The sequence below is a fragment of the Adiantum capillus-veneris genome, chromosome 18 (genome assembly GCF_014529385.1).
Source record: "Adiantum capillus-veneris isolate H3 chromosome 18, ASM1452938v2, whole genome shotgun sequence".
NCBI lineage: Eukaryota > Viridiplantae > Streptophyta > Polypodiopsida > Polypodiales > Pteridaceae > Adiantum > Adiantum capillus-veneris.
Genome location: NC_140948.1, coordinates 116773602 through 116797164, shown reverse-complemented (window position 1 = coordinate 116797164; position 23563 = coordinate 116773602). Strand labels below are relative to the sequence as shown.

The window sequence follows — 23563 nt, the reverse complement described above, 5'->3', positions numbered from 1 at the left end:
GAAAGCCAAAAATGTGATGTCATTGCAAAGCATTGTCATCCACAAATGAAGATGGTGAAGACTGCAGTTCAAAGAACTCATGCAGAACAACCCAAGTATGGGACACTACAACTGGTGTGGAGGAGGTATTGGATAAATCATGGAAATCATAGCTGGGCTCAACAATGAAAGGATTGGAAATGCCACTTCTGACTCCAGGCCACCAATGCCTTAGTACAAGCTCTTCTACTGGCATAGTTGTAACCTCTACAAGGCAGGAAGCAAACAACGATAATCCTTAAATATATTTTTCAGTAATTTATTGGTTAAAACAACACAGCATGTGCAAATTCAAGGGGCTTATTTACAATATACTCAAAACTAGATATACTTTGATAAGTGGGTAGTCTACGTATGTCTATAAAGTCCCAAGAACACCACAAACCAGGCCTAGTTCAAACCTTAGTAGCTCTGGGGCATAGAACGTTGCATGGTTTATAGCTCCAGAGTACCATCAACAGGTAAACCAAGATAGTACACAGTGAACAAAATAATACGTCGTGTTAGTCTGGACCATTGTTGCTCCCAATCTATGAGTGTAACGATAGCTCATGGCTCTAGACTGAGACCCAAATTTTTCCTGCAAGAAAGTTGAGACAAAATAAGGGGGGGAAATATAAAGGCCACAAGGCTTCAAAAAAACCCAAAAAACAGTTACATAGAATCAGGTTGCATGCTTCCAACAAGAACTCTGTGGGGTCCTCCTAAGTCCTCCCTGCAAGCTTCTTCAGATGTTGAAAAGCACGCTGTTTAATCCACTGCCGATCATAAGGCAGATATGCCTGAACTGCAGGATCGAAACTGGGGAGAAAAGCCATAACAGTTAGGAAAACAAGCTAAAAGTCTGTGGCTCCTTTTGAACAACCCCAGCCATGATCATTCAATGTATAAAAGTAGAACATGCAAGCTTAAGCACTAAGCCAAGAGAAACGCAGAAGTTCACAAAGCATCCCACTTGGTAACAGGTTAACAAGAAAATAAACTTGCTTCTTTAAGGCACAGCTGCTCTCATACATTGACCAAGAGATACAGAGAGAAAGTTGAGTAGTCTCCTTTCTTTGATATGAGAGATACATACACTAAGGCGCTCATGTCCACCTGCCCATCAATGAATTTGTAAAGATCCGTTATATCATAGCTGATATTCCGGACATTTGGATTCAATTCCTTCAACTTTCTTTCAAATAAACCACAGATACCTACAAAATAAAAGCACGTGTGGTTAATCCGATATGCATACAAGCCATTCGGCTTTCTTTCAAAATTCAAACGAATCAAAGATACGCAAAACATCAAAGCACCTCTAAGGTATTCTGAATCAAGTAAACAGAAAACAGGTTTTAAAGCCTGGATCTTACCATCCATGGCTTGTGCAACAGTATCGAAGTCCATAAAAGTTCGAGTTGCTCTACTCTGATTAGGTTGAATCAAAATAATTGTATGCTTGCTTGCCTGAATTAACAGTTGCATAAGCAGTTAAAAGCATTGCAAAGTAACTTGTTGAATTTTAGATATTGTAAACACACTGAACAAAACGAAACAATAAAAGGTGATATTCCGTCACCAATTTGAGAATGAAATCCAACTGTGAAAAACAAGGCAACAAAAAAAAGGTGTATGAGCGCATGCAATGTATCATATATATTACAATAGAGCAGTAGTTTTTACCATAGACAATGAGTCCACATGACTGTATGAAAAAGGGGACACACACGTGCGCGTTTTTTGTGAACTGATTTTGTATTTATTTTACAAAGGAGTACAGATATAGCAACCAAAATGCATGGAACCATGCAAGAGAGCTAGAAATAATCGTAGGACAACGCTCAAATCCGGTGTGGCTAAACAAAGCCCAAATACCATAACTTCGTTCCTGCAGGGTCCTTTGGCTTTTGTCACAAACGGGAGCGCATAACAATATAAAATATATTCAGATAAGTAGAATTTATTACTTAATACTGAAGCTAGAGGGTATATAGAGAGAGATAAAGAGGAGAGAGAGATTGAGAGTGAGAAGATCGACACAGTACTAGGGACGAGAAGATGGGTTGGTCCCCCCCCCCCCCGTAATAGTATCTTTATTATTGAGGAGAAGTCTATACAAGCACTTGAACCGATCGAATTACCACGTTCGTTCTAGAATAAGACTTGATGGTTCCTGGAAGCCTTGGCTTCCTATTCCTAGGGCAAAACCCTATTCCAAAGAACTTCCGTTCCTTATTCCAAACCCTCGAGAACTAAGGTTCTTGCCTCTGGATCTCACCTTCCAGACTCAGAGCATGGTACCCCTGCAACTCTTTTCCGCCTTTGTTTCCAAGGTCCTCTTTCCGCAGAGCAACTCTACTTTTGTGGACACGATGTAAGGTGCAGCGGAAGTGAATGTTGAACTTTGCTCAAGATGAGTGCTCCGAATTGTGCTCGAGGGTTCCTTTAACTTACGGAAGGGAGAGCCTTCCGTTGCTTTAGTGAGAGACTGCAATGGATACAAACAAAGTGAATAGACACTGTGCGTGAAGGTGCATGAGACTGAGAGATAAGAGAGAGAAGAGAAGACGACACCGGGGATGTTGTAAAACCCTCCTCCAAGGGCCCCACTCTCGATGGCGAGAGTGGTCTACTATTGATTGCACAATCTGGTACAAGATCTGATGCAAGTCTAAATGATGCTATGGCTGAAAACTGTGCTGTACATACGACGGGGCGACGACTGTGATGGGCTGAATTGACTTGCCTTCTGCTACTTCTTATGGGCTGTTTTGTTGTCGCAAACGCTGCCCCTTGCTGGTCCCCAAAACGCTAACTGCTGCAGGTATAAAACGCTAGCTCATGCTGCTACAAAACATTGATGGCTGATAGCAAAAACGCTGAATTATGGCTGCCGAATCACTGCTGAAAAACGCTATGTTGCTGGCTGTATTGCTGCTGCAGAATCGCCAATTGCAGGCCTGATAATGCTGGGGAGTTGTTACTGAAAACGCCAAGGCCAGGGGCTGAATGACAGTGAGGTTCTTTGCTGAAAACGCCAGTGAGTTCAGGCTGAAAACGTTGGTGTGTTTAGGCTGAAAACGCTAGGGGGGTCTAGGGTAAAACGCCAGATTCTTGGGGGTAGTCTTGCTTAAGAAGGTGCTTGTTGAGCAATGCTCTTGCTGCCTCTTCTGCCAAAAAGTGCTAGCTCTAGTTTGCTTATATATTTCATTGACAAAATTGCCCTACCTAGTTTCCAACAAAACTCACTTAATAAATAAGTGAAAAATGTCAAAAATAGGGAAAATAGGTTTTAATGCACTGGAAAATTCCCTTGATGGATTTTGATGGATTCTAATGAGAATGTTGATGATCATGCTGTGTGCAACCGGAGGATATGCATCTACTCTACGTGTCTCGTCATGCACGGTCTGCGAACAGACTCACAAAAGTGCTAGATCGCTTCCTATTCTAGACTGACTTGACTGAACGGAACCCTGGTCATGCTGTAGCTTGTCCACGGGCACATAGGGTTGGATGTGTCATGTGACATCCCCTCCTTTTCAAAGTGAGGTACTGGTACCGAACTGTATGGCGTCGAGGGAGATTGCCAACAACTTCTAGAATCCTGGGAAGGACTCTTCGTCGGCCCACTCTGATGCGTAGGTCGTGCGATACTTGAACTTCATAAATGTCAGCAACGCTTGCTTCTTTGGGCCGCGCCGAAAGCGACACAAAGTCTTATGCGGCTCCTTCGATGCTTCATCTTTGTCCATAGTCATGCTTCTTCTTTCTTCAAGAATCTCCGAGGCTGAAAATTCTTGAAACCACTTCCAACACAAAACCATGAACATACTCATTCCATGTAAAGTGATTGGAAAAATTCTACTCTTCTGTAAAGCCTCTGCATGCAATGTAGATGAACATAGAGACGGAGTGCCAAACCGTTCATCAAACACACGCAAACAATGAGATCGAATCTTGACTTTCTGATCTAAATCAATCAACTGTAGCAAATCACAATGGACATGCCCATGCTTGGTGCTCATACTTTCTTGTGCTCTTTCTAGAATTGTGTCGTGCCAAGCAAGAGACATGAAATGTGACTTCCTTGAATTCATACTTTTCAGCTTTTCATGAATAATCCGCATACATCCGTGCTCATTCATGAGTGAAACGTGCTCAACGTACAATATGTCATGCCTAGGAAAAGGGATCACATAAAGACGCTGACTAAAATACAGGAAACGATCACGAATGAAACACTCGAACAATGCTTGTTGACTAATCATTCGAAAACATAGTACTTTCGGTAAGGGTTCTTTGGACCTAGGCTCAAGAGCCAAGATCGGTTCGTCGTGTTTGATCAAATCTACCTGGGGGGGTGTTGTGGACCTCGATTCGAGAGCCAAGATCGATTCTTCGTGATTGCTCAAATCTGCAACGAGATTAGCTTCGCTAGAAAAAGCATCAACTAAACCATCATCCTTGTGAACAATCACGTCTTGATCATACAAATCATCATGCTTGTGAGAAATCACATCTTGATCATGCAAATCATCATGCTCATCATTATCATTCAAATCATCATGCTTATCATCATGCAAATCCTGTGTGTCATGCTTTGGAGAAGAAGAGACTGAGAGAGTCTCCTTTTCCATAATCCGTTCAATCTTCGCCTGCACATTAGAAATGAGAGATGAAGAATGAACAACTTGCTCTCCACGAATGACAATAGGAGTCACTTTTGGCATTGAAAGTGAACGTATTATCTGCCCAATCAATGAGAGGGTTATGCTCACGAAACCATCGAATGCCCAAAATCATATCACATCCTGAGAGAGGAGAGACTAAAAATTTTCTACGGAAAGCAGCTTGTTGAACTGTAAACAACACATCAAGGCACTCCTTCGTGATGAGAGTCCATACCGAGAGCGAAGCCAAAGACCTCAAGAGGAGATTTCTGACTAACCTCTAGGCGGGCTCTCTCAACAAGAGAGGGACTAATCACATCATGCATACTGCCTGGGTCAAACAATATGACAAAACGCCGCCCGTCATATGAACATAACATTTAACGAGAGATTCATCAATGGGAGGGTCATGAGAAACTTGGGACACACTTGTGTTGTCATTTATTGCATTGACAGAGGAAGTGGGTTCTGTGGATTCTTTAAATTCATTCGATTCAACCTTAGGACATGTTCTTTTTATGTGACCCTTAATGTGACAATGAAAACAACGACCTTTCCTTAGAATAAGTGCTACCTTTTCATCTAGAGTGAACTTAGGTTTAGCAATTGTGTTCGCTTTACTCTTAGGTTCATTGGAAGAGTTCTTTTCTGACAGACTATTGGAAGATTGGTTAGAAGAGTTACCGTTCTTACCGTTCTTATCGTTCTGAGGGTTCTGAGAGGTCTGAGAGGTACTTGTCGAAGTCTTGTTTTCCTTAGGCTTTCCCTTGTTGTGCTTCATCTCCTGTGTAAGAGCAATCGCTACCGCCTTGTTGAGATCGATTGGATCGAGCACCTCGACATCATACTTGATATACTCGTCCAATCCATAAAGAACTGCCTCCTTGCGCTCTGCATCCGATTTGCGAAATTAGTGCCGAGCTGTAGAACACGATTAGAGAAAGACATAACTGGCATACCATTTTGCTTGAAACCGCGCCAATTGTCCTTCAATCGTGCTAGGTACTGTGGAGGCATAAACCGCAGCTTGAGCTTGTCTTGGAAATCGGCCCAATTGAAGGAAAGGGACGTGAATTCGTCGGTTTCCTCTAGGTGCGCGGCTAACTGTGCCTCTTGCCATGCGTGGTACCAATTGATGGCATCACCGGCAAGGTACATAGCTACCGTCAAAACCTTGCTATTTCTTGTCTTCTTAGTTGTCGCAACATAAGCATTAAATTGATGTAACCAAGAATGAATAACCGTAGCATCCATCTTACCATCATACTTACTGAACTGAATCTTCTCTGTGACTGGGTTGATAGAGTCCGAATCTTGGCTTGCACCTCTTGATGAACTACCAACATCTTTGGTTGGCTCGGACTTCGAGGCGAGAACATGTCAGACCAACTTTTGCATGCACCGTTCACTCTGTGCTGCACGCTCTGCTTGTCTTTCTTCGGCCGCCAAACGATTCGCTTCTTGTTGTGCGGTCATGTCCAGCATTGTCTTGACCAAAGCCTCCATAGGATTTGGTACAATCCGTGGCATAGATGGGGAAGGGTAGGAAAATGAAACCGGCTCGTGGGACGGTAGGCTTTAGCTTTCACCCGAAATTCTTTACTTTAGACACACACAGTGAGAACGTGCAAAGGAAACCTGCGACGGGAATTAACACTTAAGCACACACACGGCTCAGAAGCTAGAATGCTCCGAGCAGACGCCGACAACCTGTAGGCCCCAAAATTGGCACCCCTTTCAGTATTTCTTTATACTTTGAGAGGGTAAATTACAAAGTAGAGTCCTGGGAATCCTTTATCAGTATCCCGCTAGATACCACCTCTTTTGGCCAAATTTCGGCAACACAACAGCCCCAAAACTTGCGCGAAATCAATTCCCCTGCTGAAACTCACTTCCACTCGTATAAACCCTCTGATTCCTACCCAAAAACAGTAAATTCAGCACGCTGTATTTACTGGTTTTTGCCCTGTTTTCAGCCCCAAACAGTCCCCTAACTGTCCTCTGCCAGTGGGGCACTATTCCCAATGGTTCTGGCGTCTGTATGGCTGAAAAACAGTCAATATACAGGCATACACAGCGCTGAAAACGCACCTGTATGGTGAGGTTATGACCCTCACCGGTGCCTGCTTTGGAGTAGCATTTAGCTACCCCTGTTCCTGCTCAAGGAGGCTCTTGCCTCAGCACAAAAGCATGAACCCACACAGCTGTACATCAGTCAAATGAAGAGCCCTCTTGTGGGGCATCACATAACTGCACGTAGGGGGGAGAGAGAGAGAGAGAGCAGTGTGTAGTGTGCAGGGTATCACTCCTAGCACCACATTGTGCATGAGAGGAAAAGAAAGCACTCCATAGCTCTTAACCTGTGACAGGTTCTCAATGAAGCATCCCCCTAGCATAAATCGAGCGCCCCCTCTTCTGCGCTTGACTTGTAATGCATCTGTAAACAAATAGATGCAAAAAGGGAAGATTTCCATGGCTGCCAAAACCAGCGTATCACTGAAAACGTAACAAAACAGCTCTGTAAACACGCATTTGATGCCTTCCAATGCTGAAAATGAGCTCCTTAGTCCTAGGTAAAGTCATGGGAAGCTCAAAAATGGAGAGAAATGGCTGAAAATCAGAGTTATCAGCCTCCAAAACTGCTCCAAAAAGTCAGTTACGAATTCTCTTCTCCAAGACTTGGTAAATTGACCAAAAAAATGCCACTTGGCACTTATACAAGCAATTTCCCCGCATTGGGCTTCCTGCTTAAAAATCTCTCAACTAGTGCATCAGTTGACTTTGCAACAGAGTAATAAAATGTTCCCCTTGTCATTCTGAAGCTAATGACACGAACAGATTTCGTGGCCCAAAATAGCAATTCCCTAAATATTAGGGGATGCTTCCGTTGGACTCCCATTGGTCATCTAACCATTAATGCCCAAGGAGACCGCATCCAAAAATGCAATGTAACCGAGCTATCGGGTACTCTCCTTTGGTGACTCCACCTTGACATTGTACCTTTATTGAGTTCACTTCCTAGTATCCACCAACTTGCTAAGTGTGACGAGGTAACCTACATGATCTTGAGCTGAGCCTATACATCCTTTTACTTTACGAGTTCCAATGCCGACCAACTTCCCGTCTCCATGTGAAACTACCGTTCACATTGACCATACAATGTCCGACCATTTGCAACTTCAAAAAGAGGGTCTCAAAAATTAAACAAAAATTATTAGAAAGAAACAAACAACTAAGGTTAGCAGTTGCCACGTCCTCGTGACAGAAAACCTCCTGGTGGGGAAAACTCTTCTTCGCCACTCCCATGCTCACCACCTCCATGCGAAGTATCCATACCGCTTCAAGTGATGACCATACACTGTGATCTTGGTTCTTAAGTTCTCAAGAAACTTGGGTTCTTGTGGGTCTTGGGTTCTTAAGGGCCTTGAGTTCGTGAGGTTCTTGAGGTTCTTGAGGTTCTTCTTTCGCTTGCAATCTGTGTTAGAGAAGGATCTTCTCTTCACCCGAGTTTTGCTCTTTTCCGCGGGCACACACCTTGGCGGTCTTGTGCTCACACCAAGGTTGCTTTTTCCCACCTCACGTCGATTGGCCGGCCGCTAAGTGCACGGTCCGCTCTCAATGAGTAAAAAGAGGCACAAGGGGAGGCTGGTGTCACGTGACACATCCAACCCTATGTGTCCATGGACAAGCTACAGCATGATCAGGGTTCAGTCAGTCCAGTCAATCTAGATTTAGCAGTGATCTGGCCCCAGACACTTAGTGTAGATGCATATCCTCTAGTTGCACACAGCGTGATCATAAGCATTCCCATCAAAATCCTTCAGGGGAATTTTCCAGTGCATTTAGCCTATTTTACCTATTTTTGACATTTTTCACTTATTATTTTTAAGTGACTTTTGTTGGAAAGTAGGTAGGGCAAATTGAGTAAGTTTATATATAAGCAAACCTAGACTAGCACTAATTGGCAGAAGAGGCAACAGGAGCCAAGCTCAGCAGGCAACTTCTCAACAAGACCCCTTGGCGGTTTCCCCCTCCAGGCAAGAAGAACCATCAGACCCTTGCCCCTAGCGTTTTCTCATCAGCAGATCGTCGCCAGAAGCAAGCTCAAACTAGCATTTTGCATCAGAAGATCATCGCCACAGTACCCCCATCAGCTAGCGTTTTTGAAGACCTTCCCTAGCGTTTTCAGAAACACATCAACCTAGCGTTTTTGCATGTCCCAGCGTTTGCAGATTTGTAGCGTTTTCAGCCACAGCAATGCAGCGTTTTCAGCAATGAAGAAACTAGTCAACCCCTAAAAGAGTAGCAGAATCAGCTCGGAAAGACCATCAGTTTTCAGCCTAAAGAAACCTCAGTTTTCAGCCCTAAACCTGCAGATTTTCAGCGACAAAGACCCACAGAAACAGCCCCAAAATCAGCATTTTTGGACTAGCCGTAGATTTCAGCCCATAGCGTTTTTGGACAGCAGTAGAAAAATTGTAGATTTCAGCCCTAGTGTCAGCCTCGTCATCCCCCTCGTCGTCGTCTACATAGCCTAGACTTGTATCAACACATGCATTCAATTTGTACCGGTTTGTGCAATCATAAGTAGACCACTCTCGCCAACGAGAGTGGGGCCTTCAGAGGAGGGTTTTACAACATCTCTGGTGTCGTATTCTCTTCTCTCTCTATCTCTCAGTCTCATACACTTGCACGCACAGTGTCCATTCACTTTGTTTGTGATCATTGCACTCTCTCATTAAGAACGAAAGGCTCTCCCTTCTATAAGAACAAAAAGGAACCTTGAGCACAGTTCGGAGCACTCATCTTGAGCAAAGCGCAAACATTCATTCCGCTGCACCTAACATTGATATCAGAGCTTTGACAGTGTTCTGTATCGCTCAAGGAAAGAACCACAAGAATCACAAGAATTTCTTTTGCTTGTTGCGGTCGCACGAACCCAAGTTCGCTTGGGCATGTAGATTCCTGATCGTGTTTTTGAAAAGTGACAGGAATCCCAGGAAAGAAGGGCTTGTCCAGCCTCCCCTTGTCTCTCTTTTTCACTCATTGAGAGCGGACCATGCACTTAGCGGCCGGCCAATCGACGTGAGGTGGTAAAAAGCAACCTTGGTGTGAGCGCAAGGCCGCCAAGGGGTGCGCCCGCGAAAAGGAGTAGAACTTGGGTGAAGAGAAGATCCTTCTCAAACACAGATTACAAGCGAAAGAAAACCTCAAGACCCTCAAGAACCTCAAGAACCCAAGACCTAGTGCATGGTCATCACCCGAAGCGGAATGGATACTTCGCATACAGGTGGTGAGCATGAGAGAGGCGACGAAGAGTTCTCCCCACCAAGAGATTTTTCCGACCCTCCCCCTTCGCCATCTACGCTACGAGTTGTACCAACTTCTATGGAGGTGATGGTCAAGTCGATGTTGGAGATGATGGCACAACAAGAAGAAACGAATCGAGTTGCGTTGGCACAACTAGCAAGAAAAGCAAAACAACAAGAAGCCAAGGACCGCGAGCGTGAAGAAAGAAACGAAAGAATTGCCGCACAACAAGAAGCAAATCGCATTGCTTTAGAACGCGAGCGCGATGAACGAAACGAAAGAAAAGCAGAAAAAAAGGCCGAGCGTGAAGCTCAAAGAGTGGCCGTAGAGGTCGAGCGTGAGGCTCAAAGAGAACTACGCACTCAAGAATTGGCTCAACAAGTACGTGCCTCGAAGTCCGAACCAGCCAAAGATCTTGGAAGTTCCTCAAGTGGCGCAAGCCACGATACGGATTCCAACCATCCAGTCACAGAGAAGTTGACTTTCAGTAAGTATGATGTAAGATGGATGCTACGGTTATTCATTCTTGGTTGCATCAATTTAATGCTTATTTTGCGACAACTAAGAAGACAGGGAATAGCAAGGTATTGACGGCAGCTATGTAGCTTGTCGGTGATGCCATCAATTGGTACCACGCATGGCAAGAGACACAGCTAGCCGCGCACCTAGAGGAAGCCGACGAACTCACGCCCCTGTCCTTCAGTTGGGCTGATTTCCAAGACAAGCTCAAGGCGCGGTTTATGCCACCTAGTACCTCGCACGATTGAAGGATGATTGGTGCGCTCTCAAGCAAAATGGTATGCCGGTTATGTCTTTTTCTAATCGTGTTTTGCAGCTAGGTACCCAATTGCGCAAGTCGGATGATGAACGCAAAGAGGCATTCCTTTATGGATTGGACGAGTATATCAAGTACGATGTCGAGGTGCACAGGAGATGAAGCACAACAAAGGAAAGCCTAAGGAGAACAAGATTTCCACAAGTACCTCGCACACTTCTCAGAACCCTTAGAACAGTAAGAACAGTAAGAATGGTAAGAATGGTAACTCTTCTAACCAATCTTCCAACAGTCTCTCAGAAAAGAATTCTCCCAATGAACCTAAGGGTAAGGCTAACACAATTGCTAAACCTATACTTACTCCAAATGAAAAGGTAGCACAAGGAATTGTAGGAGGATACATCACGTCGGAAGAGCAAAGCACTTATCCTAGAAAGGTCGTTGTTTTCATTGTCACATTAAGGGTCACATAAAAAGAACATGTCCTAAGCTTCAAGCGAATGAATCTAAAGAATCCACAGAACCCACTTCCTCTGTCAATGCAATTAATAATAACACGAGTGTGTCCCAAGTTTCTGTTTGATCCAGGTAGTATGCATGATGTGATCAATCCCTCTCTTGTTGAGAGAGCCCGCCTAGAAGTTAGTCAGAAATCTCCTCTCGAGGTCTCTGGCTTTGTTCCCGGTATGGACTCTCTCATCACGCAGGAGTGTCTTGGTGTGTTGTTTACAATTCAACAAGCTGCCTTCACTAGAAGATTTTTTGTCTCTCCTCTCTCAGGATGTGATATGATTTTGGGCATTCGATGGTTTCGTGATCTTAACCCTCTCATTGATTGGGAGGCTAACACTATCACTCTCTATGCCAAAGGTGATTGTTCCATTGTCATTCGTGGAGAGGACATTGTTCATTCTCCCTCTCTCATTGCTAATATGCAAGACAAGATTGAAAGGATTCAGGAGAAGGAGACTCTCTCAGTCTCTTCTTCTCCAAAGCATGACACACAGGGATTTGCATGATTATGAGAAGCATGATGATTTGAATGACAATAATTTGCATGATGATTTGAATGATAATGATGAGCATGATGATTTGCATGATCAAGATGTGATTTCTCACAAGCATGATGATTTGAATGACAATAATTTGCATGATGATTTGAATGATAATGATGAGCATGATGATTTGCATGATCAAGATGTGATTTCTCACAAGCATGATGATTTGCATGATCAAGATGTGATTTCTCACAAGCATCATGATTTGCATAAAGAAGATATGATTGTTCACAAGAAGGATGATGTGTTAGTTGATGCTTTTTCTAGCGAAGCTAACCTCGTTGTAGATTCGATCAATCACGAAGGAACGATCTTGGCTCTCGAGCCTAGGTCCAAAGAACCCTCACAGGAAGTATTATGTGTTCACATGATTGATACGCACGCATTGTTCGAGTGTTTCATTCGTAATCGTTTCATGTATTTTAGTCAGCGTCTTTATGTGATCCCTTTTCCTAGGCATGAAATATTGTACGTTGAGCACGTTTCACTCATGAATGAGCACGAATGTATGCGGATTGTTCATGAAAAGCTGAAAAGTATGCATTCAAGGACGCCACATTCCATGTCTCTTCCTAGGCATGACACATTTACAAAACGAGCACATGAAAGTATGAGCACCAAGCATGGGCATTTCCGTTGTGAATTGCCACAGTTCATTAATTTAGATCAGAAAGAAAAGATTCGATCTCATTGTTTGCATGTGTTTGATGAACGGTTTGTCACTCTGTCTCTATGTTCATCTACATTGTATACACAATCTTTAAAGAAGACAAGATTTTTTCCAGTAACTTTACATGGAATGGGTATGTTCATGGTTTTGTGTTGGAAATGGTTTCAGGAATTTTCAGCCATGGAGACTCTTGAAGAAGAAAGAAGCATGACTCTAGACGAAGTTGAAGCATCGAAGGAGCCACAGAAGACTTTGTGTCGCTTTCGGCGCGGCCCAGAGAAGCAAGCATTGCAGACCTTTATGAAGTTCAAGTACCACACGACCCACACATCAGAGTGGGCCGACAAAGAGTCCCTTCCAGGATTCCGGATGCTATTGGCGATCTCCCTCGACGCCATACAGTTCGGTACCAGTACCTCACTTTGAAAAGGAGGGGATGTCACGTGACACATCCAACCCTATGTGTCCGTGGACAAGCTACAGCATGATCAGGGTTCACTCAGTCCAGTCAGTCTAGATTTAGCAGTGATCTGGCACTTTTGGGAGTCTATTCGTTGACCGTGCATGCCCAGACACTTAGTGTAGATGCATATCCTCTAGTTGCACACAGCGTGATCATAAAAATTCCCATCAGAATCCTTCAGGGGAATTTTCCAGTGCATTTAGCCTATTTTACCTATTTTTGACATTTTTCACTCATTATTTTTAAGTGACTTTTGTTGGAAAGTAGGTAGGGCAAATTGAGTAAGTTTGTATATAAGCAAACCTAAACTAGCACTAATTGGCAGAAGAGGCAACAGGAGCCAAGCTCAACACGCAACTTCTCAACAAGACCCCTTGGCGGTTTCCCCCTCCAAGCAAGAAGAACCATCAGACCCTTGCCCCTAGCGTTTTCCCATCAGCAGATCATCGCCAGAAGCAAGCTCAAACCTAGCGTTTTGCATCAAAAGATCATCGCCACATTACCCCCTTCAGCTAGTGTTTTAGAAGACCTTCCCTAGCGTTTTCAGAAACACATCAACCTAGCGTTTTTGCATGTCCCAACGTTTGCAGATTTGCAGCGTTTTCAGCCACAGCAATGCAGCGTTTTCAGCAATGAAGAAACTGCAAGTCAACCCCTAAAAGAGTAGCAGAATCAGCTCGGAAAGACCATCAGTTTTCAGCCTAAAGAAACCTCAGCTTTCAGCCCTAAACTTGCAGATTTTCAATGACAAAGACCCACAGAAACAGCCCCAAAATCAGCGTTTTTGGACTAGCCACAGATTTCAGCTCATATCGTTTTCGGACAGCAGTAGAAAGATTGCAGATTTCAGCCCTAGTGTCAGCTTCGTCATCCCTGTCGTCGTCGTCTATGTAGCCTAGACTTGCATCAGCACATGCATTTAGTTTGTACCGGTTTGTGCAATCATAAGTAGACCACTCTCGCCGACGAGAGTGGGGCCTTTGGAGGAGGGTTTTACATCTCTGGTGTCGTATTCTCTTCTCTCTCTCTATCTCTCAGTCTCATACACTTGCACACACAGTGTCCATTCACTTTGTTTGTGATCATTGCACTCTCTCATTAAGAACGGAAGGCTCTCCCTTCCATAAGAACAAAAGGAACCTTGAGCACAGTTCGGAGCACTCATCTTGAGCAAAGCGCAAACATTCATTCCGCTGCACCCAACAATTGGACAAGCCCTTCTTTCTTGGGATTCCTGTCACTCTTCAAAAACACGAAGAGGAATCGACACGCCCAAGAAGTCTTGGGTTACGTGTGACAACCGCAACAAGCAAAAACAAATTCTTGTGGTTCTTTCCTTGAGTGATACAGAACACTGCCAAAGCTCTAATACCAATGCAAGGTACAGCGGAAGTGAATGTTGAACTTTGCTCGAGATGAGTGCTCCGAATTGTGCTCAAGGGTTCCTTTTACTTACGGAAAAAGAGCCTTCCGTTCGTTTAGTGAGAGAGTGCAATGGACACAAACAAAGTGAATAGACATTGTGCATGAAGGTGCATGAGACTGAGAGATAGAGAGAGAAGAGAATACGACACCGAGGATATTGTAAAACCCTCCTCCAAGGGCCCCACTCTCAATGGCGAGAGTGGTCTACTATTGATTGCTCAATCTGGTACAATATCTGATGCAAGTCTAAATGATGCTATGGCTGAAAACTGTGTTGTACAGATGACGGGACGACGATTGTGATGGGCTGGACTGACTTGCCTTATACTACTTCTTATGGGCTGTTTTGCTGCCGCAAACGCTGCCCCTTGCTGGTCCCCAAAACGCTAATTGATGCAGGTATAAAACGCTGGCTCATGCTGCTACAAAACGCTGATGGCTGATAGCAAAAACGATGAATTATGGCTGCCGAATCACTGCTGAAAAACGATATGCTGCTGGCTGTATTGCTGCTGCAGAATCGCCAATTGCAGGGCTGATAAACGTTGGAAAGTTGTTGCTGAAAACGCCAAGGCCAGGGGCTGAATGACGCTGAGGTTCTTTGCTGAAAACGCTGATGGGTACAGGCTGAAAACGCTGGTGTGTTTAGGCTGAAAACGCTAGGGGGGTCTAGGGTAAAACGCCAGGTTCTTGGGGGTAGTCTCGCTTGAGAAGGTGCCTGTTGAGCAATGCTCTTGTTGCCTCTTTTGCCAGAAAGTGCTAGCTCTGGTTTGCTTATATATTTCATTAGCAAAATTGCCCTACCTAGTTCCCAACAAAAGTCACTTAATAAATAAGTGAAAAATGTCAAAAATAGGAAAAATAGGTTTTGATGCACTGGAAAATTCCATTGATGGATTCTGATGGGAATGCTGATGATCATGCTGTGTGCAACCGGAGGATATGCATCTACTCTACGTGTCTCGTCATGCACGGTCTGCGAACAGACTCACCAAAGTGCCGGATCACTTCCTATTCTAGACTGACTTGACTGAACTGAACCCTGGTCATGTTGTAGCTTGTCCACGGACACACAAGGTTGGATGTGTCACGTGACACACGAAGTCCTTACTTGGGAATCTCAACTAGCTCTCTCCGGTCCATGGAACTACTTCCCAAACTCAGGTACGAAACGCTTGGGCTGATCTCGCTCTAATTCCTCAGAGCGCTTTTCTCCTACAAAGGCTCATGCCTTCCTCTGCTCCTATTCCCTCACGTAGAGGAAGTTCACCTGCAAACAAACACTCAGAGATCATAACATGGAAATCGTTACCTTCAAAGTCCTGACGCTCGAAACACAACTCGGTTCTCAAAAAGCATCTTCCCGGAAGAGATCTCTACACAGAGGATCCTCTCTTCCAATCCCACACACATACGAGGTGTGCTCTTAGGTTTCCTTCTCGTAAATCAGCGCCGTCTACGACGTTTACGGGCTGAAAACAGAGAAAACAGCAACTTGTCGCGATGGAAACACACATTGTAGGCACTTCTTCGCGATAGCGGCATCTCTATGGCTGAAATCTGCAGCAACCTCCCCTTCTTGCTAGCGCTGGCCTTTTTCTCCATCTTCCTCGCAGCAGAGTTTTGCTCCCATCACTGGCACATCTATCCCCCTGAGAGGGAACGCCTTGTGTGCTTTTATAGGCCCCAAAGGCGGTTAGAATAGGGGTGACGGGGGCTCCACAGAAAGAGAGAGAGAGGGTCGTTGGCCGCCAAGAAAAGCAAGGAGAAGGGGTGCCCAGGTCCTATTTTTGCAGATGGCACACAAGGAAAGGACAGTGAAGGGTAAGCTAGTACGCAAGTGTTTTGTCAAGCTCAAAAACTATCCCGCTCTTAATGCAAAGTAGATGGAGGAGGAATTGGCAAATACTTCTTAGATGTTGGTGCTTCACCTTGAGGTTTTTGGTCTAGCTGCAACTATTCCAAAAGTCCATGTTGAATCAGCAGGTTGAATAAGTTACACAAAAGGGGAGCCACTGCACTCCTGTGTCGTAGATTGTCTAGATGGGAATAAAGTCAACTGATTTATCCTTGACATTTTGGGGTGTTACACGGTGATAGTACTTTGCTGAGTGACTTTATATGATATGTACATAGTTTGATTTCTATAATATGAAAATGTTATGGTTGTAATTGCTTAAACAAAGTTCTTGGGAAAGCAGTGTTTCCGAGGGAGGGAGGCCTCCCAAGTTGTTTGGTGGGTCTCGAAGTTCTCTCTTCTTTTTTCCACAAATTTGCATTTGCCATCAAGAAATGACTCTCCTGTCAATCTCAATTCTCAGGTAGTTTGAACCTAGTCTAAGGCGACCTTGGTAACCAACCTTGGTGAGACTTTAGTTGCGATCTCACGGAGCATGCCAATGATTGAGAGATGATCAACCTTACTTTGTACTCACAATAATCCAGCTTTTTGAGGACTCACCTTAAAAAGTCGCTTTCGAACTTCCTATCAATATTTGATCTATCTGTGCAGGCTGACCGTGTAACTTGTAGAGATGCTCAACAAATAAGTTTTTGCATCCTCCCTAGTAGGTATAAACGTTGCCATCTCAGTCAACCTATCCATCACAACCCAAATCAAATCATTGAATCATTCCCTTTTTTAGATTTATGCGATCACGCTTTGAAATCCATGGAAATGCTTTCTTATTTCCCTTGAAGAATATGCCACGACTATCATGAACTTCCAGCCTTGAGAAGCTCAGTTTTATTCACCTGAAACTCCTTGCTTTGCATCGCAAAGTTTTGGATATCTTGCCGATGTAACCATCTCTTCACTAGTGCATAGGTCCTTTGAAATTCATGATAACTTGCACTTGAGCGATTGGGACTAGCAACGAGAAAGCACCGGAGGAAGAGGCATAAACTCTTCCCTTGTAGATAAGTTGCCCATTGTCCAAGGAGTAGTTGGAAAATCTATCCCTCCCTTGACAAAGTTTATCAAACCCCCCTCCTCCCCAATGTTAGAGTTCAGTTTCCTTTCCGGTGGTAGCTCGAGTATCTTCCAGAGCAGATTAGGTAGTGAGGGTTGTTTTGTGGCTGTGCCCGGGCATACTTGAGATAGACGTACTTGTTCACGGTGTTGCTCACCCGGTAGGCTGGCAGGAGACAGGACCCCAATTCCTAGGGTTTCCCGAGGTCAAAGTTTCGAGTCTTCTAAAATTCTGCTACTAATTGTGTGTCAAGTCACTTTTAGTGAGTTTACATATTTATTAGCGTTTTAGGTCATTTATCAAGGATCGTGGGGTTTTGCAGTAGACATGGCAAATATGGGATTTGCCTATATATGCAACCTCTCCCCTTGTACTTTTGGCATATGTTGTGTTGTGCATTGCAGAGATCCAACGTTTGGACACTCTCTCTCTCTCTCTCTCTCTCTCTCTCTCTCTCTCTCTCTCTCTCTCTCTCTCTCTCTCTCTCTCTCTCTCTCTCTCTCTATCATTTTGCAGTTTGCTAGGGTTTTTTGTGTTCGCCACATTCTCTCTCTAGCGTTCTCTCTCTCTCTCTCTCTCTCTCTCTCTCTCTCTCTCTCTCTCTCTCTCTCTCTCTCTCTCTCTCTCTCTCTCGTGTTTTTCCCTCAGCAATCCCTCTTCCAACAACTAGCGCTCCCTCTCCCTTGCCGTGTACACACTCTCGGTGTGGCATTGCGCGCGGTGAGTTCCCGTGCCCGTTCTGTGGGCGGTACATGCTAAGAGCTTGAGATGAGGAGATCCATCGCGATAGATACAAGATCTATTGGTTGCACAGTACGTAGAGGAGGTTTAAGTTGGGATTCGGCGACTCATACCCTTATCCCAGCAGAAAAGAAGGCATGCAACATCTTCAAGAGTAGAATCGACACCAACATCATCTAAAGAATCAAGACTCAACTCTCGTGTATGACTATTACACAATCGCTAAGTTTTGCAATAGAAAGTGACCCATTTCAGCCTTGTGGTTGTCTGTTCAAGCCCAATCATGATATCTTGACACATTGACACCAATTGGAATGCAAAAGATTAAGCACTCAAGTGACATGATGGTGTGCTTATGCATCCCTACAATTGATACACCCGTGGCAATAATGGTGTCACTAACGATGAAATGCTCTCTTGGTTAAGCACCCTTTTTTGACTCAGTTGATCAAAGTTAAATCTCAAGGGTGTTTGGGAAGCTTGTTCACTCCCATATACAGCTTGTAAAGGCTGTGTTTCTACCCTAAACCCTCAACGGTCAACAAGCACCATGAGACCATTTCGAGAGGAATACTCTTCCATTGCTGCATCTGATTTTATCACTTCGCTTGGCAGAATGATCGTGTTCACTGGCCTTTGATGGGTATGCACTCCTTTGAGCCCTTGTAATTTCATGAAATTCCCGAGGTTCTACTGTCTCAGGAATCCACATTACATTAAGAAATTGTTGTTCAGCCTATGAGACCCATCCCAACAGCACCACCCCAAGGCTCAACTCCTCATCAACACGCCCTTCTATGTGTGTGTGTGTGTGTGTGTGTGTGTGTGTGTGTGTGTGTGTGTGTGTGAGAGAGAGAGAGAGAGAGAGAGAGAGAGAGAGAGAGAGAGAGAGACTCCACCTGAGCGCCCGCCATCCTGCGCCTCCCGATCCCGAGCGCTCGCCCTTCCCCTCGTCTTGCGCGCTAAGCAGAAGAAGAAGAGGAGAATATATTTAACTATCCCACAGATCTATCCGACGAGAGTTGAACTCAAGACTTGTTCTTCAAGAGCATAACTACCACACAGCGCTGCCTGTGGGTTGGTGGGCATTTCTGGAGCCGTTCATTTTTGAGGGTGAAGATCAGTGCCACGTGGATAGAGGCATAAAGTTTAGGTTTTCTGGGTGTAGAAGGTCTTTTCGGGCTGAGGGGATGTCTGCAGCGCGTGGAAGAGGGGAGGTCTGCAACGCATGCGCCCATCTGGAACGCATGCCGAAACGCTGGTGGACGTAACGCTGGTCTGCAGATGAAGACAGGCGGCGTTTTTGCATGCGTGCTATACAATGCTCTCCCCTCGTAAGCTAAGGCACCGTATTTGCATGTTGCGCCTTGCAAGGCATTCAATGCGTGATGGCAAGCCTGTCTTTTCCGCATTGCAGCACATTTAATGTGATGCGAGCTCACTGCAATGCAGAAACGTGCCGTTTCGGGCTTCTAGCGAGTAGGACAGTAAAGACTCGGCATTTGCTAAACGCCACAATGCAAGGACTGTTATGAAATTGTATAAAAGCAGCGATTGTTCTGCGTTTGTGTATCTCAAAGACTGTATATTGTAGTAAAATTACTTTGCTTGCCAATGGCTTCCAAACAAAACAGTGGGAGTTCTTTTGCTCCTGAAGGACGAGAATGGTACATAAGCACTGGAGATTCTGATGGTGCTGACAACATGGATTTTGAAGGTGGTGAGAGCTATTGAAGACTTTTGTGTTGTTCTACTTTCTGTTTTTGCTTGGCCAAACTCTTTAAGAATTTGTATCACGCAATCTATTGCTGAGCAACATTACAAATATGTTACTCGCTGCGAGATTGTTGGAATATTATTGTCTGATCATGCTTATTTTGATTACTGTTTTGGAAATTTGATGATTGCTTCGCACATTGCTTTGTTGTCGTCTTGTCCTACTGTTGAGTCCTTGCATAGTCTTGGCTTTTTTCTTGTGATGCGGTGAGTCGTTGTTCGTTTTTTTATATCTAGCTTTCATAGCGCTTGAGTAGTAGCAATTTCAATTGCTATGCTCATCTCTTAAACATCTCGAGGAGCGTTCCAAGTGGAGAAAATAGAATTACGTGGTAGAATTCTTGCAATACGTATAGATTGTGAGATTACATAGAGCTCTTTCTATGTGATGACCATTTTATCACCACAGCCCCAGCGAAGCGGAAATTTGGAAGCTCATTAGTGCCACGATATCTGTCTAGGCTCGAATCCATTTCACTATTGTCGATTTGATTTCTCTCTCGTTTGTACTTTTTGTGTTGTATCTTGTCCCATCGTGACGTCAGCAGAAAAGCAACAGCACCTCGAATTTCGACTCACATCAACCAAACAGAGTCGAAATGGCTTGACCATTTCATATGCATGTACATTTTGTGACACGCTTTAGGCTTTATTTTGCATCGCCGCATCGTGCCTTCTCTCCATGATCATAGGCTTGCACGCCTACAATGCTTGTACTATGTAGTTCAAAGACCAATGTTCTAGGTGCATGCCCTCTTCTCCATGTTTGTGAATACATACATGCGTTTCTTAAGTTTGTTAGCTTTTAACAAGCCAATTGGTAGGCAGCTCTTAAGCAATCGCACTTGGTCGGCATCCACTCCTTTCGATAGGCCATCTATGAAGAAGTTGTAGTCATCATATTTTGTGTGGAACTTCCTTGCATCATAACCATGCTACCTACGTAATATATGAAGATAAGAATTATTATCTTGTGTTGTGTCATGTCATCTACGGTGCTTAATATGTCGTCATTCTCGCCACATAATCATTGAATCTCTCTCTCTCTCTCTCTCTCTCTCTCTCTCTCTCTCTCTCTCTCTCTCTCTCTCTCTCTCTCTCTCTCTCTCTCTCTCTCTCTCTCTCTGTAGCACACACAAACATACATAGACCCGTATCACAAGAACATTTTCCACTCTCATATGATTACCACCTTCCTATAATTGCAAGCACCTCTTTGCCTTCTAGGTGCTTTGATATGCAAGGAGTAGTTATACGACAAGGTTGTCATCTTGAACAATTCGTATGACAAATGATTGCTTGTGTTTCTAGCTATCGTTATCAAATGTTTCATTATATATGGAAACGTTAGGTCCCCATCAGAAGGTACTCCTATCTCGAGTGGTAAATGTATCGACGCGCCCCCAACTGCATGCACATCATCGCCGCCTCACAAAAGATCGAAGCAGGAGCTTCGTAGGCCTCACAAGCCTATTGCACGTGCATTGTTTCATTTGAACGTGCAGAGTGAACTCTGCACGTGAGCATTCATTATTGCAAAAGCATGTTTGTTTGAGAGCGATTTCATCAACTCATAGAGGTGTTTGCTTATGTTGCTATGTTTTGGATAATGTAGGCAAGCAAGCCGTGGTGGAGCCCATTAATATCAAGAAGGAAGCATATGTTGAAACAATTGTTCCGTCCCATTTGTTAAACAGTTGTTCCGTCCCATTTATTAAACAAGGCAAGACCTCTTGATATTGAGCCTTTGTCTGCCTCCCTTGCCACTCCAAGCAACAATTGTCCCAAACCCTATTGAGGACATACCTGTTAACAATGCTAATGATCCGAGTCCGATTGAAATTGAGTCTTCTATTCAATCTTCTGGCATGTATGGAGTGGGGGAATCATCTCAACTAGATAGCAAGGCTATTGATCATAGCATTGTTCCATTTCCTCAAAGTCTTCTCTCACAATATTGATTACTGATATCTCTGACTCAAGCCCACGATTCTGTATTGAGGGCCAGATATTGAATCTATATGGGACCTACAAAGTTGGCCTTGACCAACTGAAATACAACTGTTACTTGAAGCTCGACTTGGTTGATGAAGAATGCACCGACACTATTACGGTGGTGGTCAATGATCCATACATAGAGCTCTACATCGACAAGCTCCACCTCGGTGACTTTGTTCACATTGACAGCCCAGTTGTCAAGTGCAAAAATAGGGCAGACTGGGGGTCAGCATTGTATTCCTTGTACATCGGTGCTACTACTACTGTAAGCGCAAGAGAACCTTTCCCAGTGTCTCTTACATTCGCCCCTGATTTCAAGATACGTGCATTTCTTGATGACACAGGTGCACAACAATCTTCAAGTGAACATTCTCAATTGAGCACACTTGCTTTTGTTATTTTACAAAAGCACAACTCGCAATCAAGATTTGGTGGGTCTGTTGGTGACCCTCTGGTTGCAGATGGTCCTCTCCCATCAGATAGGGCATTTGTAAGAATTGACCTATCTTGCTTATTGTTTTCTAGTCTTTTATTATACATTTAAAAATCTTCCATGATATATTCATGCTCTTTTTTATTTCGTTTCCATATTTAATATTTTCTTGTAGCTGAGTTTTGTGAACTCTCGCAAAGATGATTGCCAACAATTGCTTCAAGAAATGGTTGTTGATGGCCCTGTAATGTGCATTGCAAGAAACATTGGTGCATTCCTTGGCAAGCCCAATACCTTGTCTATAGTGGATGTTACAATTCTAGTGCATGTGCGTAGTGCGCGCCTCAGAGAGGAGCTTGATGCTGTCTTTTAGGCTCAAACCGAAAATTTGGGCTACAATCGTGAGGTGTGCTCATATAGTATAAAGTTATATATTAGAAGTGACTTCTCTCATTTTCTTACATAGTTACCTTGTCTAGGTTGTTGGTACCCTCCGATTCATCAACTTCAACAGTGTGCTACTGGAGAAGCATTATTCGAATTGTAAATCCACAAAAGTGTATAGATTTAGGCAAGCACCTTATTGTGGATCTTGCAATAACAACACCACAATAATCACAACATCGAAGCTGGAAGCACGTATTGCAACAAAAGACAAAAAGCTTCTTGATGTGCAAGTCATTGGTACAGCAGTCGATTTAGTCCTTGCATTGGATAGAACCTTCAACCAAATTTACATTGAGTCCATTTCTAAGGCAAGAGATACCTTGGCAACAACCTCACGCTTTGGCTGTTTCAAAATCAATGCGATTGGCCATGTAGTGGCGTATCAAAATGAATCTTAGTGTTGTGAATGTTCGCCTTTCATTATTAGGTGCCCTTTACTTTGCTTGCTTGTTCCAACTATATCCTCAAACGAAACCAATGCTTCCGTCCTCTACTTCTTTGTAACGTGCTTTTGCACACTTTTGTTGTGCTCCTAAGTATTGTGGTTATGCTTCTAAGTATTGTTCACTTCCTCTCCGTATTGAGAACTCAAAGTTTCTCTTCTCTCTCTCTCTCTCTCTCTCTATGTGTGTGTGTGTGTGGGTGGGTGTGTACTCCTCAATTCCTCTCTCTATCTACCTGTCCTCTTCCTCTCTCTATAATGGAAAATCCTACTGGTTTGAGTATTCCAAAAGAGATAGACATTGACATGGTATTTATGTAGACACACCTTTTTAATCAGCAATTGTTTCTAGCACT

General features: G+C 43.9%; 1 protein-coding gene and 1 pseudogene across 2 annotated transcripts; one reads left to right on the top strand and one right to left on the bottom strand.

The window, feature by feature from the left end:
• Positions 1 to 259: 259 nt before the first annotated feature.
• Positions 260 to 19155, bottom strand: ER (enhancer of rudimentary protein). Of its 2 annotated transcripts, none has more exons than XM_086489192.1 (5): positions 19011 to 19155; positions 1398 to 1491; positions 1118 to 1238; positions 698 to 840; positions 260 to 619 (listed from the first exon to the last, which is right to left on the bottom strand). In XM_086489192.1, exons 1-4 carry the CDS (start codon positions 19023 to 19025, stop codon positions 744 to 746), a joined length of 327 nt encoding a protein of 108 aa, XP_086345318.1. In that variant the 5' UTR covers positions 19026 to 19155; the 3' UTR covers positions 260 to 619; positions 698 to 743. The 2 variants fall into 2 exon arrangements, with proteins under 2 accessions (XP_086345318.1, XP_086345317.1); XM_086489191.1 differs by lacking the exon at positions 19011 to 19155 and adding an exon at positions 1604 to 1624.
• A 570-nt stretch (positions 19156 to 19725) lies between these two features.
• Positions 19726 to 23163, top strand: LOC147436262 (uncharacterized; annotated as a pseudogene).
• Positions 23164 to 23563: the final 400 nt, after the last annotated feature.